At 42.5% G+C, this 17772-nt stretch overlaps 1 protein-coding gene across 1 annotated transcript in view; it reads right to left on the bottom strand.

Moving 5' to 3' along the window:
* Window positions 1–15892, bottom strand: part of PKP1 (plakophilin 1) — a 64173-nt gene extending 48281 nt beyond the window's left edge. The window contains exon 1 of the mRNA XM_077335016.1: window positions 15496–15892. Coding sequence (XP_077191131.1) covers window positions 15496–15703 — 208 coding nt within the window. The 5' untranslated portion in view covers window positions 15704–15892. The remainder of the gene's footprint in view (window positions 1–15495) is intronic.
* Window positions 15893–17772: the final 1880 nt, after the last annotated feature.

Raw genomic sequence — 17772 nt, 5'->3', positions numbered from 1 at the left:
GGTTTCCATCATTCTCCTCCCTTTTATTCTCATAACAGCCCTATGAGGAGGGTTAGGCTGAGAGTGAGTAAACAGTTCAAGGTCACCCTGGAAGCTTCTATAGAGGAATGGAGATTTGAACCTAGGTTTCCCAAGATATTTGATGGTTTCATAGCTTGCTCTACTTCCCAATATAGAAATGATAAAATGAGGGTTTTTTTTTTTTGCTTTTTCTGCTATTGAATTATGAAGCCAAACTTCCACATTATTATCATGTTTCACATTACTATCTATCATTTACAACCCAAGCAGACAGCCAACAGGTATTCTGAGCCATGCTATTTATCTTGAGGCTGGGGTAAATAATTCCCATGACAACTCCTCTGAGCAAATTATAGCAGAATCACTTGCACAGCTCCTTCTCTTATCACACCCTGTTGATAAGCAGTTCCTAGAACCCTAAAGCTTGAGTAGGAACAAGGGTGTTATTTGCCTGAAAGATTTACACTTTACACAAAACACTCAGCCAGAGGCTTCCAAGATGGATTTCATACAAACACATAATTAAAACTATAGATATAAAATTATAATTAAACTGCAACAAGTCATAATATTGCTTGGTTGGTGTGCAGGTGATGCACTAGGTAAAACCCACCCCTATTGGCCCTCAGTGGGGGACATGTAACCAATAGGGAGAGGGCGCTCCCCCACTGAGAGCCAATTTTGGTCTTCCCCTCCCCCCCTCCATTCCACTTCTGGGCACTTTGGAGGAGGAAGAGCTGGCAGAAGATAAGCTAGAGAGGGTGGGAGGAGGCCAGCCTGAGTGGTCCAACTTGCTGGTGGAGCTACCATGCTACCAAGCCTCCTGGCTGCTGAGGAGTGGGGAGGTTGTTGGTTGCACTCTACCGTGGGTACAGCACTGGCCCAGGCGGCCCAGCCCCCATGGCTGGGCCGCCACACTCCCAGACTTCCTGCTTACTGGACAGCAACAGGAGGCTGGATGGACACGCTCCACAGCACTGTACCAGCCCGGCTCACTGACTGGACCGCTGTGCTCTGTGGGAGCCCTCCTGCTTGCAACTCCTTTCAAAGTCAGTTTTTAAAATGGGCTTTGATACTAGTCAGTCAATAAAGGCTGTCATCCATGAAAACAACCAGCATAAAAATAAGGACACATTACAGGAGAACACACAGGAATGCTACAAAACGATCCAACAGAAATGTCTAAAATTAGATAAATGCCTAACATTTAGATAGGCATTTAAATAAAATTAGATAAGAGGGGGGAAGGACTGAAACTGAGGCACCACTGTACAAAAGCACCTGCCTATACAGAAGTCTATTGTGAATGTAGGGGTGCACAATGCAGGGGTGCTGGAGAAGAATTGAGGCCTGGTCTAGGCATGAAGCAGAATGAAGAGGTAACCAGGATACAGGCTGACAAGGTGATAGGATGGACTAAACCATTTCAGACTGTAGGGGAGGAATTACATTCATAACAATTCTGGTTTCAGTAAATTGTCCATGTGCTACTGAAATCCTATACTCCTGATCAAATCATCAGCACTCCCCCCCCTAAAAATACCACTTTTTATTTAAAACCTGGAAAAAAGTTGTTTCCCTGAGTATCAGGGCAATCATTTTTGTGTGACTGGAAAAGAAAATATGCCTCGATTTTGAGCAGTAAGTATCAAAATGAAGATATGCCTGTTAACATTCTCAGCCACTTGCCATATCAGCTAGAGTAATACAAACCACCACTGATTCCCAGGTCTGCACAGGCAGAGACATAAAGCTATGACTTTTTATAGGCTCCAACTTCTGCTGGTATTAATTAACCTGCCACTTGTGTTACCCAGTATGCCTCAGACTCAGATGAAGTACAAAAGAGGTCCCAACATATCATCTTTAACCGCTCCTCGCAGAGCGGAAGAAATAAAACCAATTGGGCCCTCCGCTTGTCAGTCCAGCCCCAAACTGCCAATCAGCAGCCGCACGCAGCGTGGCTGTTGATTGGCTGTTTACCCGGCCAACAACCAATTGGGAGGCGCTTTGCGCCTCCCAACCCATCCCACCCCCCACGAGAGCGAACCTTTGCTCCACGGTGGCCATTACTCAGTTGGCCGCCGAGAGCGAAGGTAGGCCCGCTGGCCCCTGCCCTCTACCCCAGAATGGCTCCCCAGGCCCCGGGGAGCACGATCCGTGCCTCAGTGAGCCGCGGATCACCCTCCCCGGGGCCTGGGGAGCCCTTTTGCAAGTCCAGCCGCCTGTAAAAAGGCTCCCCAGGCCCCGGGGAAGGCGATCTGCCCTCCCCGGGGCCTGGGGAGTGTTTTTGCAAGTCGCGGGGGGGGGGGGAGAGAAAAAGCTCCCTGGGCCCTGGGGAAAGCGTCCTCTCCAGAGCCCGGGGAGCACTTTTGCACAGATGCAAACTCCGGACCCAGCCTGGAGCTGCCTTTTCCCCAGCCCTCCACATGCCCATTTTTTAAAATGAGCTTTGTTCCTAGCCTGTTACCTATTACAAAGATATATTTGGAGTACAAGGCTAAATTATCATCACTAATGGCTACTTCCTACATGCTCTCATGGGGAAAAAATAGTACAATAAGTGCAAAAGTTCTAAGATTAATGAAGAAGAAGAGTTGGTTCTTCTGTGCCACTTTTCTCTACCCGAAGGAGTCTCAGAGCAGCTTACAGTTGCCTTCCCTTTCCTCTCCCCACAACTGAGAGAGCCCTGATATAACTGCTCGGTCAGAATAGCCTTATCAGTGCTGTGGCGAGTCCCAGGTCACCCAGCTGGCTGCATGTGGAGGAGCAGAGAATCAAACCCAGCTTGCCAGATTAGAAGTCCACATTCCTAACCACTACACCAAACTGGTCATTCCAACAACCAAACAACCTCTCAACAATCAAACAAATGGTCATCCCAACAACCAACCTCTGTCTGTCTGTCTGTCTCTGTCTGTCTCTGTCTCTCTCTCTCTCACCGAACAATCTCTTTTGCTCTTCTTCTCACACAAATAAATTTACACACAAATATAAATTAGAGTTGGTAACCTCCAGGTGGTAGCTGGAGATCTCCCAGAATCACAACGTGTCTCCAGACAACTCGATTCACAATTAAACCAATCATGCTGTGTGCAGTGAGAAGTCAGACTTGTAAAAATCATGTATCTATACAGATAATTTCTCAGTCTTGTAATGCCAATACAGGAAGGGGCAACTCCCCTGGAAATAAAGGAACTGGTTGTGTACAGCCCTCTAATGCCTTTATTAGTATAATTGTTTTGTGCAATATCACTTTGAACAAAGTTCTGGAGAGCTTTTTGAAGTCTCCCCATCTCAGGCATCACAGAGAGCCAGGGGAAGGGAAGACCATTTGGACACTTAGCATGGATGTGTCTCTCCATGCCCTTGATGTGAAACACCACTCACCATCACTCTATGTGGTTCATATCTGGTTCAGAGATCCCCCCTAGCCAACTTGCATTCTAGTAGGGGGGAAGAGCAGGCTGGATTTCATTTCTGGCTTAGCAGGTTTGTTCAGCCTCAAGCGCTTCTATACCTTATTTCTGTAAATGTATTATTTAGCTGAATAAGAAGAGGGAAAACCCTTTTGAAACTAAAACTGCTATAAGGGCCTAGGGAAGTTCTAAATTATTCCATTCTGGTGTGCCCAGACTGCCTTCAGTTCCAATGTAGTATAGTGCCCCTAGCACTGGCTTTTGATATCTATCTGTTGCCCTTTTATCTTGCCCTTCCATCGAGCAGTTCAGAGCAACAAACAATGATCATAGTGGTGTTTGTAGCAATACACAAGTATGTATAAAAGAGAGATGTGTGCCTCCAAACAGGCAGAGGACATGTGCCAAGGACCAATAAATAGGCAATTGCAGCTCCTTAGAACGTTTCCTTGAGTGCTTGGAAGTGAGCATCTCCGTTTCACACTTTGCATACATTACAAACATGGCCATAGCTATTCTTGTAAACACAGTTACAACACAAAGCTTCTCTAAGCCCTAAAGCTGTCATTAAGGAAATCACTGCCTCTCACCCAGATCTACCCCACAGTGTTGTTGTGAGGCCAATTTTGTAATGGTAGTTTTAAAAGATGAGATTGTTTATTGGATATATTATGCTGTTTTATTGCACTGTTGTCTGATTCTGTAATCCAGTTTTATTGCATTATTTACAGTATACATTATATTATATATTGCATTGTTTTCTCATTCTGTAATCTGTCTTGATCCTCATTGAGAAAGGTAGACAATAAATTAAGTAAGTAAACAAAAAAGTAAAAATAAGTAAGGGTCTTGTAGCGCTGATGGATGTAGAACCTACTGAACTTAATTGTTCTAGGATATAATAATAAGTAAAAGATAAATGGGTGTATGTCTGGGGTATCCACCAGTGTTATACTTTTAGTACTTTGCACCTGTGTATTTCCCAAACATAATTTCCCTGCATACTCTGTACCTATTTACCAAGAGTAATCCTTGTTGTCTAATCCCTATCCTTACCAGTTCTTGATTATCGATGCCCTATTTGTATTTTGCCTCAGTGTTAGCCTCTTGGTGACACTGTGCTAAAATTTTGTTGACTGGCAGGGTGGCATAGGGCCCATCAAGACACGACTCAGTTTTTTTTTTGGAAGTAAGATGGCCACAGCTTTATTAAACTTCAACTGGTTACCAAAGGTTGGCTTGGCACGAGGGAAGAGCAAACCCCCACAGCCATCCGGTTGCTTTCATGGGCACCAGAGGTGCCCTGGATCCACCACCCTTCCAACCTGGAGGGTAGGCCCCTAGCCCCCAGAGACCCTCCCTGGGGAGGAGGCCTGTACGATGGTCACTGGGCACCCACTTCATCTGACCATGCAATCCTCCTGGCTCTGGGCCCCTGGCCTTCTCAGCTGGGTAATGCCATGCCCGGTGCTAGCTGGTCTCTTAATGAGGCCCTTCACACCTCAGGGTCCTGGTATGCAAACTGGTCCCTAGACCAAAGGCTCTCCCTCATACCCCTTTACACCGCAGCTGTTGACAATATAGAGCTTAATGCAGGGTGGCCTGGTGGAAAACTTTCTTAGTGGTGGACCTGTGGCGGAGAGGCCAGGCTTCACCATGAGGTGCCTTAAATAGGCCCTCATGAGCCAGCCCCTTATGCCATGCCGTGCGCGCCAGCTGGCATACACGTTCCCCCGGCCAGACACTGTCACATCATTCTTGGCCCATTCCTCTCACTGCATCAACTGTAGCCGCTTAATCTTGGCCACTTTTTAGCATGAATTGCTAAAGAGTTGGTTCCACTTTTCTCTACCAGGAGTCTCAAAGCAGCTTACAATCTCCTTCCCTTTCCTCTCTGCACAGATGACACCCAGCGAGGTAGGTGAGGCTGAGAGAGCCCTGATATCACTGCTCTGTCAGGGCAGCTTTATCAGTGCTGTGGTAAGCCCAAGGTCACCCAGCTGGCTGCATGTGGGGGAGTGGGGAATCAAACTCAGCTTGCCAGATTAGAAGTTCGCACTCCTAACCACTACACCAAGCAGAATCCTTGTTGAACCCCGAGGATGTCACAGGACCCATCTCTTCCTAAAAGAACCTTTTGTTTTTAAATCAGTGGCTAGCTGGGCACTGCAGAGTAATTAAATTATCTTATGCTTTCCAAGTCCTATTTTACTGGACGCATAAATACTATAAGCATTTTCTCCTTACAGGAGAATCTATGCCTATAAGAATCACATGGATTGATTCATGACTATGCTGTCCAGTCATCTCAACAGAGAAATTTACCATGTGTGCCTCAAGCAGCCTAATCATTCAGTCTACATTCACACAGACTTGGCAATCTACAATCTTCATTCCTTTTAGATGAAACTCTGAATGTTCTCAACAATATTCAGCTGAGATGCCAGAATTTTTGAAAACAGGAATATATTTGAGGCTATATTTTTACAAAATACAGAAGCTGCTTTTCATGAAGTTCCAAAGTTGTAGTTGCCAAGTGTGAAATCAAATAACTGTAAAGCAGCCATTGAAAGCCAAAAAAATCAAACTCAGTTTGTATAAAACATTCTAAAATTATCATCATCAGTATACTAGCAAGCCAGAAAGATCAAGAAACTAAAATAATTGCCAATACAAATAAAAATGTTTTTCCCTCTGCCAAGGTGGTGTCCGGGACAGATTTCTTGAAGGAGAAATGACTAAGTAGCCCTTACCATCATACAAGCCAGCCTCACTCTAACTAGTCCTCAGAATCTCCCACCACTCTTCCAACTCCTATGAGTGAGATTAAAGAGTTTTTGCTCCGATCTAGTTCATTTCTCAGTAAGGCTCAACATTTTCTCATATAGAAAAGATGAAAAGGTGCTATCTACATATATGAATGATATTGCACTCCCTAAGTCTGGGTGCTTTCCCCAATAGTTCCATGTAATATTAAAACACACAAGTGATAGAATAGAGGAGCCCACAGAATAACACCTTCTATAGCACCTCCTAGAACCTAACTTGCAGAAAGGACTGAAACCATTGCTTCCCTAACCTGACAGACAGGAGCTTTCACTAATGCACATACACCTCTGGTTTGGAACCTTTTTCTGTAATTTATTTATTTTATTGATTTATATTTATATACCGCCCTCCCCAAAGGCTCAGGGAGGTTTACATGAAACAGGAAACGTATGGTAACAACATGTGATAACAGCAATAACATTATAACAACAATAACCTTAACATGATAACAATAATAACATTTGAGAATGATAGAACTGCAAAAGAGCCTCAGCTCAACTCTTACTGGGACCCATTGGGTTAGGCAGATTAGTAGCAGTCGTAGTAGGAGGGGAGGCGGCTTGGGGGCCATCTGGAAGCCATGACCTGTGTAATTCATTGAAACCACTTATCTAACCTTTGAAACAGAAAGTGACACAGCGGATGTCACTGCGGGTTGAAATCTGTTGGTGGTCCCCTGCCCAAAGGAAGTGCTCCTGGCCTCAGCCAGGGCTAGCACCTTTTTGGACATGGCCCCAACCTGGTGGGATGAACTCCCAGAAAAGTGAAGGACCCTGCAGGAACTTTTGCAGTTCCACAGGGCCTGTAAGACATTCTTCCACCAGATATTGGGTTGAGGTTGGGGCGATTAAGACCTATGGGCCCCTCCTTGCCTCAGTTGGGACAACGTATGGACCCTCTATATACTTTCTTCCAATGAGGCATGGGATGGATAGAAGGGATGCTTGAGCTATGGGAAGTGGGGTAGGGGCTTAGATTGAATGCTGTTGGGGGTTTAACAGAATGGGACCTTTTATGGATTTTTATTGTGGGGTTTTTAAGACCATTTCCACATGAGGAATATATTCCCAGACAGCCTTTGAATGTTGGCAGCTTTTAGAGACCCCACCACATGACGTCACTTGCATCCCATGGCTGTCCAGTAGCCAGGTCACTATTTGGCCATTTTTTTTTACTCGTGATTTCAGGAATCACCAAAACAGGATTTACCACCCTAAATGGTGTGTTCCATTGGTGAGCAACCAGTGAACAACCAAGGATAAGACCATATGGAGAGGGAAAGGCGCAACAGTCTCTGTGGCATTGTCCTACCCTTGCACCCACCCTCCCCTCTCCATTTCCTGCTCTGAGGCATTCTTTAAAAAAAAATGGTGTGGTCTTTGTTGCAGCACAATTGCAAGCCTACATTGTCAAAGGTGAAATAAAATCTTATTAAAAGTGTCTACTGTCTTTTTGTTATCAGGCAGACGAAACACAATCCCCTTTCTGTTTTCTGGAGGTGGGAAATAAGCTGGGAAAGACGGGGTGGGTGGGTGATTGGGCTGCCTTCTCCCGATCAGACAGGGGTCTGAGCACCTTTTTAAAAAGCCAACTGTTAGCATAAGGTATCTTTTTGGGCTCCAAGGACCATGTTCAGTATCTCAGAAATCCAGACAGACAGAAATAAACTGCAAAAGAAGATGAATTCCAAAAGGACGGGGGATGCAGTGTGGCAGAGCCACCTGGGACATTTTTTATCCCTTCCAGGATGCCATACTCAGGTGCAGGTGGGGAGGAGCCGGGCCAGAAATGCCCAGCTGTTGCACAGCCGCATGGCCCAGCCTCAACACAGGCCCCATTGATGCCCGGGACACAAAAGGAAACATGGATTTATCCTTCATAGAGGGCATGAGTCAGGCCAGGCCAGGGACAGACCCAGACCAGCAATGATGTAATGCAGAAGCAGGAATCTGGCCTGCCACTGGATAAGGCCAAATTTCTGGTGCAGAAAAGGTCTGTGTGAGACAGCGTGTTGTAATAGGATGGATCCAGTAGGGCTCTTTTACTGTTCTTTTGACTCTGATACTTAGGCATTCTCCACACTTCTGCACATAGTTGTAGTGTATTTTTCCTATCTGATAGTGATTTGTTTTGTACTGCCTATAATTGATAGTGATTTGTTTTGTATAGCCTAAGTATTTTAAATGCTATCATTCAAAGTTATACAGGTACCCTAGGTCTTGCAAAATCATTGTCAGTCTTAGACTTAGTTCTGGTGCACTGAAAATTTTACTTTCACTTTCACACATAAAAAATGGTAGAAACTGAGAAAGACAGAACACATTTGAGACTTTAAATTTGAGTCTAGTAGCACCTTAGAAACCAAAAAGAACTTCCAGGTATACGCTTTCAAGAGTCTAAGGGACTTTCATAATGTACCTCAATAGTATTTGATTTAAGCTACCTTTGGTTCTCAAAAGCTTTTATCCCAATAATCTAGTTGATCTGTAAGGTGCTACTGGTCTACTCTCTGAAACAATCTGAGCTCAATTCAAAACTCAAGAAGATGTTATTACAGTGCAGGGCCAGAGATGAAGATGTCAGGCTGTATTGCAAAATATATTTCTCTTCAGAGCCGTAAGAATTCAAAGGATAGTCATTCATTACATATGGAAAAGTATGCCAGTTTATGAAATAAAAATGAAATATTCTTTAATGTTGGTAAAATATATTTTAGTTTTATTATCATTCTTAAACCTCCTAGTGGTATCATATTGTCATTAATATTGCCATTTTCAACAGCTAAACACATGCTAACTTACACAAAAGTCATGATCTAAAAATGTTTTTTGGGTTTGAGGTTTAGGGAATACTCATTCTGTGATATCATCCATAGTCTAAAGGAAGTGCAATAAATATATGGCATTAAATTACAGTGTCCAATGGTAGAATTTAGTGGAGAAAATCTGACACAACTTCCCCCTGCACAGAACATTTTATAATTTTCATTGTAAGGCCCACCTTGTTTAAAGTGAACAAGAGCCAACAACACTTGATTGAGAATTGAATGCTTTCATCCATATTACATTGTTTTCCGAAGGAAATCAAAATGGTTTGAAGTTTGGTTGTCCTTTCTTCTTTGCAATCTTTATTGCAAAGATACTTCTTTGCAATCTTTATCTGCCATCAGGACTTTACCTTTCCTTTCTGTTTGCAACTAGTCTGTTTCTCCCTTTGAACACTGGACACTCCTAACCACCATTGTGCCATGAATTATCCAAGGCATTCAAGCTAATTTGCAACTAATTATAAGGCTATATTTTTTTTAATTTGGCTTCCGATCATGCACACATTGCCTTGGTCCTCCAGTGTTGCTAATCTTGTCAGCCCTCATAAAAATGTCCTAATGGGGACTGTGCTCAGCTCATGAATGGCTTTGCATCAAGTGCTCATCTATTTTTCAATTTTATAACTGTCCCTGTTTTTAGACTGCATTCCCCAAGAAAGGTATGGCTGCACATTTTCATAAAATCATAAAATCATAGAATCATAGAATCATAGAGTTGGAAGGGGCCATACAGGCCATCTAGTCCAACCCCCTGCTCAACGCAGGATCAGCCTAAAAGTGTTTATCCAACCTTTGCTTGAAGACTGCCAGTGAGGGGGAGCTCACCACCTCCTTAGGCAGCCTATTCCACTGCTGAACTACTCTGACTGTGAAATTTATTTTCCCTGATATCTAGCCTATATCGTTGTACTTGTAGTTTAAACCCATTACTGCATGTCCTTTCCTCTGCATCCAATGGGAACAGCACCCTGCCCTCCTCCAAATGACAAGCTTTCCAATACTTAAAGAGGGCTATCATGTCCCCTCTCAACCTCCTTTTCTCCAGGCTGAACATTCCCAAGTCCTCAACCTATCTTCATAGGGCTTGGTCCCTTGGCCCCAGATCATCCTCGTCGCTCTCCTTTGTACCCTTTCAATTTTATCTACGTCCTTCTTGAAGTGACGCCTCCAGAACAGCACACAGTACTCCAGGTGTGGTCTGACCAGTGTCGTATACAATGGGACTATGACATCTTGTGATTTTGATGTGATACCCCTGTTGATACAGCCCAAAATGGCATTTGCCTTTTTTACCGCTGCATCACACTGCCTGCTCATGTTTCGTTTATAAGTAACTTTGGGAGACTTTTGGGACATAACAAGGAGTTTTGGGACATTCCTTGTTATCATCTTGTCAAACCATATAAGATTTTATGTTTCTTTTTTTATAAAACTAGGACTTGAAGATGGCAAGAAATGATTGGATTGTCCCAGTATTGCTTCAATGGAAATAGAAATTGCATAGAGTCCTATTTGGAGTTGAGCTGTATTGTACTTGGAGGGAAGTCATGTGTGTGTTTGTTTGTGTGTGTGGGGGGGGGGGAATGAATCCTCTCTCCCCTATCAGTAGTTAGCTAAGGACTCCTAAAGCTTTGGATGAGATGAGATAGGGGCTTCTGCAACTTTTCTGAAAATGGAAGTCTAGAAACCTTTATTATCCTCTATCATCTGCCTCTGTCACATGCTATGGTTAAATGCATGATCCTCCTTTATATAACAACTAGTAATCAAGCCCGCTGTAAAAAAGTTACAGCGGGCGCTAGGCAAGGGAGCCCCCGGCAGCCGCGTTCCGCGCGGCTGCCAGGGGCTCCCTTGCCGGTGGCCTGATGTGTCGGAGGTGCTTCGCGCCTCCCGATGTGTCAGGCCCCCGGCAAGGGAGCAACTGCGAGCCGCGCTCTGCGCGGCTCATAGTTGCTTCCTTGTCGGCAGGGCGGGAATCGGCCGGGCCAATGGTCTGTCCGGAGGAAGGGGCCAATCGGCACCTTCCTCATCCCGGACAGAGCCCGCCCTAACTCCTCCCACAAAGCCCTTACGGCTTTATTTAGTCCGTGGTGCCCGCGGCGCCGCGGGCTGTGTTAAGATGGCATTTGCCTAGATCTGCCTCTATGTAATAACACTGTTCCTTATTATCACTGAGATGAATACTTTCTTTAGGCTTATTTGCTTCTGCCTCTTCATGTATTAACATCCTTGCAGTTGGGAAGGCATCCCAGAATTGCTGCTCTCTGCAGTTTCTTATCAGTGTTCCATCAGAACACCAGGGAGATTACCATCTAGTTTTAGCAACTTATTCTCATTCAGGTGTCTGCTCCAAAAGCACTTTAGTTACACAACAGCTGTTTGCATTTTTTATGCATTGCCAAAGAGTGAGATCCTACTAAATGTCCCACAATTGTAATGTACAATTAAACCTGAAAAGGGCTTGTTGGTGAATAGTTATTTCCTGGACTCTAGACTCTAAATAATGGCACTTATTTAGATCTGGTATTTCCTGAGCAACCCAAAATCTGTGCAAAAACATCATTTACAATGCCATTCTAAGCAGAGTTACATACGACTGGACTGTCGTCAGAAGGTAAATCATTGTATATGACAACTGACTCAGAAAAGCTTATACCCTCTTTATTTTTGTTAGTCTTTAAGGTGCTACTGGAATCAAATTTGGTATTGTCTATGAAGTTACTGCCCAGCTGAAGGACTTTTAATATGAGTGTGGAAATATTAGTTCAGACAATTTTTAAGAATCTACAATAACTGAATGTACTTGTACATTTAAATTATTATTTCTTGTTCATTACTCAAAAGTCAATTTGTATGTAACAGTTTTGATGAGCTGTATTTGAAAGTGGAATGTCAATGTTTAGACAGAGGATCCAGCAAAATGGAAAAGTACAACTATTTCTGGGTATATAGTGTCAGCCTACTTTGCTCTCCTAGGCCCTTGTTCTTCAGAGCATTCATTAATGAAAATAACCCAAGCTAACAGAACTCCAAACCAGAGACAAAGCAAGCAAAAACTCAACTTGTTGCTATAATTAGGTATGTTAAGGATATTAATCATGGATTTTACTCACTTGAAGCACACACTTCCATAATGAGCTATGGCTTGCACTAATGAAATTTGTGCCAAAAGTATACATGGCATGAAGGAATGTGCCATTTTTCACTGGCATTTAACACAATGAAAAAAGCAGATGAAGAAGCAGAAGCAGAAGGATAGCACGGAAGGACATACATAATTAATACTTTCCTCTTTTTTCTGCTTAATAATTCATGGCGGCAAGAGGGGCGATATAGGATCCCTCTGCATGCCCATCTTTTTTCATTTTGATGGAAAAGCCCCCCTTTCCCTCCATTCTTCCACTTCAAGTTGCAGGCCTTCTAAGGCTGCTTTTCATTTTAAGAAAGAGTTGTGCATCTCCATGTCGTGTCTAGTTTGGCCCCAAGGTGCACATTACAAGTGTTGAGAGATCTCCCTGCTATTCATAGACAGCCTGAATGGTGACTCTTGCAGAGAAAAAAGACAGGTATGACAATTCCAGATCCAATAAAATCAGAGTCCAGTCGCACCTTTAAGACCAACAAAGATTTATTCAGGGCGTGAGCTTTCGAGTGCAAGCACTCTTAGTCAGACCTTGCACTCGAAAGCTCACACCCTGAATAAATCTTTGTTGGTCTTAAAGGTGCTATCGGACTCTGATTTTATTGTGCTACTTCAGACCAACACGGCTACCCATTTGAACTCCAGATCCAATCATGTACCTCAGGAGCCAATCCTTACATTCCGTTTTTCAACATGGAGATATATATGTTGAGAGGAGGGTGGCCATATTTGTTTTAATTTTAGCTCTCAGTAAAACCACTTTTTCATATATCTGGAGAAAATGAAGGATCCCAAACTTTTAACCCAATTATCTCAACAAGAAACAAATATGAAAAGCACCCCCTTCGAAACAGGAAGAAGTAACATTAATCTATCTGATCAGCTCCAATAGTCTTTCTTGCAGATGATTCTTTCAAGTTCTCTGACTATTCCCTATTTCAAAATGAATGTTTCCTTGGACTTCAGTGCTATTTTAATGTAAGTAAAAGTCAGACCACAAAACCACTAGCCATGTTCTAAGACAAGACAATTATTTCTTGGACAAATTAGCACAACCAGTTTTCCACAAAGTCTGTCAGCCCCAGAACTCTTGACATGACACAGATTTTGTCTAACAAGTACTGCTTTGATAATATATATATATATATATTTGAGTTCTGGAGATCTTAGTGGTCTATTTCCAGCCTAGAATGAATTCAGAAACAAACAAAACAGACTTATTTTACCTCGAAAGGATTGTGATACCAGGAGAGTTCAAAAAACAAACATCTAATTTCTTTGCTCTGTATGGATTACTTGTGAATGAGTGACATTGCCATCCTAAGCATTGTTGCACCTGTCTAAGGGCTCTGACTTCAATTATCTCAGAAGGGTGTAAACTGTGCTTAGGATGGCACTGGGTTTTGTCTTTAGCACAGTTTTTCTCCTTGCATAATAGAACTCCCGAAGTTCTGTTGTTTTTTTTCAGAGGTCAGTTTGAGATAGTTTCAGGAGGTAGGCATACCAGTTGGCAGAAGTATTCAATTCCAGTAGCACCTTTGAGACCAGCAAGATTGGGTGTGTACATTTTCAAGATTTAAAAGAAGGGAGCTTCGATTCTCAAAAATTTATACCTTCAAAATCCTGCTGGTCTCTAAGATACAGGACTTGAATAGAGCTCTTCATTTTGGGGGGGGGGGAACCCTTGATTTGGTGTATGCAGATTTTATAGAATCACTGGTCTGAGAAACAGAGAAACTATTCTACACTCAGATAACAGGTAATCTGACTTGCATATTCTTAATGTTCTTTGGCCAACCATACTTTTTATAGGATTGCCTTATGTCTGAAGTTTAGGGACTACCATGGAACTCACGTACAGCTATAATATCTTTCTTGTTAGCATTCTTAGCTTCATAGTTGATATTGTTGAACTGCATAATCTCTAAAATGTTTGCAGTTTTGCTGTGAGTAGCTTTAATGCATAAAACCTTCAAGAGCCTGACAATTAAAATGATACATTTAATTCTAGCTCTGATGAGTCAATCTAAAAAAATGCTTCACAGTTAAAAAAGCAAGATGCAGTTAAGTGTTCTCAAATTAGTTTTTAAAGATCTCATTCATTGTATAACAATTCTAAGAATTCAGAAGGAAGAGTCCAGGTTTTAGGGTTTGGTCAATAGTTCTGGAATACAGATTAGGGGCAGTCATAAACAATAACTTGTACCTCCATTACATGGTCCATTTCCCTCTTCAGAATCCTTTACAGATTCTGGCACAGAGAACCTGATGTAAAGTTGTAAATCAAAACTGCTCTGCTTGCTGGAACATTACAGACAATTTAGACCTGTGCTACAAATAACACTTTCTGTTTGACAGACTCAAACACAGATGAATTAAGGTGGCTTTGCTACCTTCTGCCTTGGGAGTAAGTTGTTTTCTTTTTGTTCGTAAATAGATTTAAAACTCAATCCAGATAATCTCAGATTTAAATTATAATTTAGGATTTAAATGCCATTGATTTTAATAGGAGGTTATTTAATTCTCTCTTTGAAGTCAGTGGGGTTTACAGGAGCTTAACTGTGCCTGGATCACACTGTTTTTTTAATACAGTTTACTTCATGAGATTAACAAATTTAAAATCCAGTGGCAACTTTAAGGCCAACAAAGTTTTATTCAAGGTATGAGCTTTTGTGTGCACTACAATACAATAATTATTGCATCTGAAGAAGTGTGCATGCACATGAAAGTTCTACATTTTGGACTCTAAATTTGTTATGCTGCTTTAGACCAACATGGCTACCCACTTGAATCTATCTTCATGAGATTAAATTCAACAGAATCAAAGAATCATGGGGCTAAAATGGCCCTGAAGACTATATCGTCTCTTCTCAAAGATTTGGTGTCAGGTCACAGACCTCTACCCTCACTATTCTTACTCAACATTCATAACCCAAATCCTTCAAGTTAACTAGACTTGCCTGGACTGCAGCCCTATATGCAGTTTAAATCATATTTCCACTGGACTACCAACATTCCAAGAATGGGACTCCTTAAACCTCTATTCAGGTTCTATCCTACCAAAAGTTGTAAGTGTCCTGGTATTACTACAACAGAAATCTTCACACAAAATCAAAAACACCAGTTAAAGTGTCTCCCAAACACAAAGCCCCAACAAAACCCACATATCTTCAAACTCTGAGGCTCCTGAGTGGGCAACCACGGTTGAGTCCCAGAGAGCACATCCCTTGCTATTCAGAGCAAAGACAGCAATTTACCTCGATTGGACTGGCCTGCATTTGACGACATGGAGGACTTTTGCTTCTGCCGTTTCACTGTCATCATCACCTGCTCCTGGACCCTCTGTTTTCCGGTACCCCTAGTTTTCAGCTTGTGATCCGAGGGCAAAGCTAGAGTCGAATTAGCCTGTTCTTGGAAACATTCATAAGCCAGTGCTGTTTTCAGTGGAGAAGGAGAGTGAAGCATGATTGCACTGGCAGTGTGGTGGGATGTCACCTGTCTCTCCTTTGAAACTTGGGGGGGAAAGCAGAACACTGGCAAAAATTCTTGATCGGGTGGAGAATGTCAGGGAGCCTTCCTTGCCATACGTGCCTCTGCTGACAGCTTCTCTTTCCCCACACTCTGCTCTCCAGTGTGTGAGAAGGCACGCCCTCTGCTAGACTGGATATACAGCCTTCTGTCTGCGCCTGCACACACCCACGGCTGTGCTCTGGTTGCAGATACCAAAGAAGGCGCAACATATTCTCCCAGGTGCTGCAGAGCTGGTAGCAGTGTTCGTGCTGCTCTGAATGGCCCTGCACTTGGAAAAGTCAACATTCATGCAAGCAAGGGATAAAACAGCCAGAAAGGATTGGGTGATGCAGGATACAAAATAACAGCAGAAGAATCGCCTCCTTCAGCTTTGCATTGCTGTTGATCCTTCCGGCTCTCTTGCCTGGCTTCTCTCACTGCAATTGTCTCGTACCTCCAACCCTGCAATTCACTGTTCCTCTCTCTTCTCTGTTCTGAGTAGGCCACTAATTAGGAATCAGTTGTTTTATTTGCTAATCCACTAAATGATGGCAAGCATGATGTTAGCAGACAGAAAGGCTGGCCTTGAAGGAATCTTGTGCCTCGGTTAGCCTTTCTAAGGTAGCTCAACATGGAGGCCAATGTGGACTGAGTTCAACATTCTTTGGTTTTTCACCAAATAATTTCAGCAAAAGAAGTGTTCATAAAGCAAACATGTCCTAATCACACCATGCAAAATGCTTTACAAAGGAGGTAAATTTAACTTATTGCCTTGATCTTCATGTAGCACCTTTCAACTCCTGGCCTATACTGAATGTAAATAATAAAAATGAAACCTGGTGTCCCAGGGAAGGGTGTATTCCAAGAGCTGGGGCAGAAGCATCCCAAAGGAAACTCCCAGTTGCTGTGTTGTATATTGGGAAAAGCAAGGGGGGGGAGAAAACCCATGACTGAGTCACTAGACTAGCAAGCAAACTGGAAGCCAACAAATGGCCAAAAACTCCATCCCCTAATTGGAGTCCATCACACTGACTGGGAAATATCCTTTTTCTGTTACAAAAACCTGCCTAAGGTTTAGCCTTATCTGTGGACTCACTATTAGTACTTTAATCTATAGGCATAGTAAAGTTTCAAAGTGGCATTAGAGATTAAGATGTGCCCTCAGTTTTAATCCTTGTCCTTTGTTTAGCCCTCTGGTCAACAATTTCCCTACTGCAGTAAAACTAGCCAAGAACCTCTGAATATGTTAGAACTAAAATTAGCTACACCTGAGTGGTTTGAGCAGTTTTAAAACTGAGAAGTTATACAAAGTTGGTACCTTAAGTTTTTTTTAACTATTTGCCCTCCTTACTAAATTTAGAACTAAAATAATTTACCCTCTTACCATCTCCTTGCATGTCTGCTAAATTAGCCTGTTTATTCCCTCATTCCAGACCATCTGTGGTGGAGCCAAAACAATTCATCATTGGAGCAGGGCTTGCTACTTCCCTTATAAAAAGAGGTATAAAGTACCTTTTTGTGATTTTAGATCATATTTATATTTTGCTCTTCAACCTAATTTTCCCAATACACTGGGGTTTTTATTCATCAAGGATAAAAACCCACAAAGATTATTTGGATACCTTACTACACTAAATACTTTTCAGTTCAACAAGCACAATAGAATAGCAGCTCCTGATATTTATACAGATGCTCCATCATGTGTCTGCCTTCTGTACCTTTATATATTCCACAAACTCTTTTTATAAAATTATTGTAATCTGTTTGCATGAGATTGCAAGATACAAACATTTACCTTATTAACATTGACTTTTCAAATGTTTGTAATGAGACAGAAGATACAGAAAAAGCTTTGTCTGCTGGGTGTGATAGCCAGGAAAAGTGTTATAGCTCGCCACTTATGCTGCTGCTGAGTGTTGTGATAAAAGATGACTCAGAGAACTGTGGGCTCAGAATATGATTTATCATTACTTTTGCCTCAATCCTCTAAATCTATCAAATAATGAAAAACTAAGCAGAGATGG

The sequence above is a fragment of the Paroedura picta genome, chromosome 4, assembly GCF_049243985.1.
Source record: "Paroedura picta isolate Pp20150507F chromosome 4, Ppicta_v3.0, whole genome shotgun sequence".
Classification (NCBI taxonomy): domain Eukaryota; kingdom Metazoa; phylum Chordata; class Lepidosauria; order Squamata; family Gekkonidae; genus Paroedura; species Paroedura picta.
This window is presented reverse-complemented; position numbering and strand designations above follow the sequence as displayed.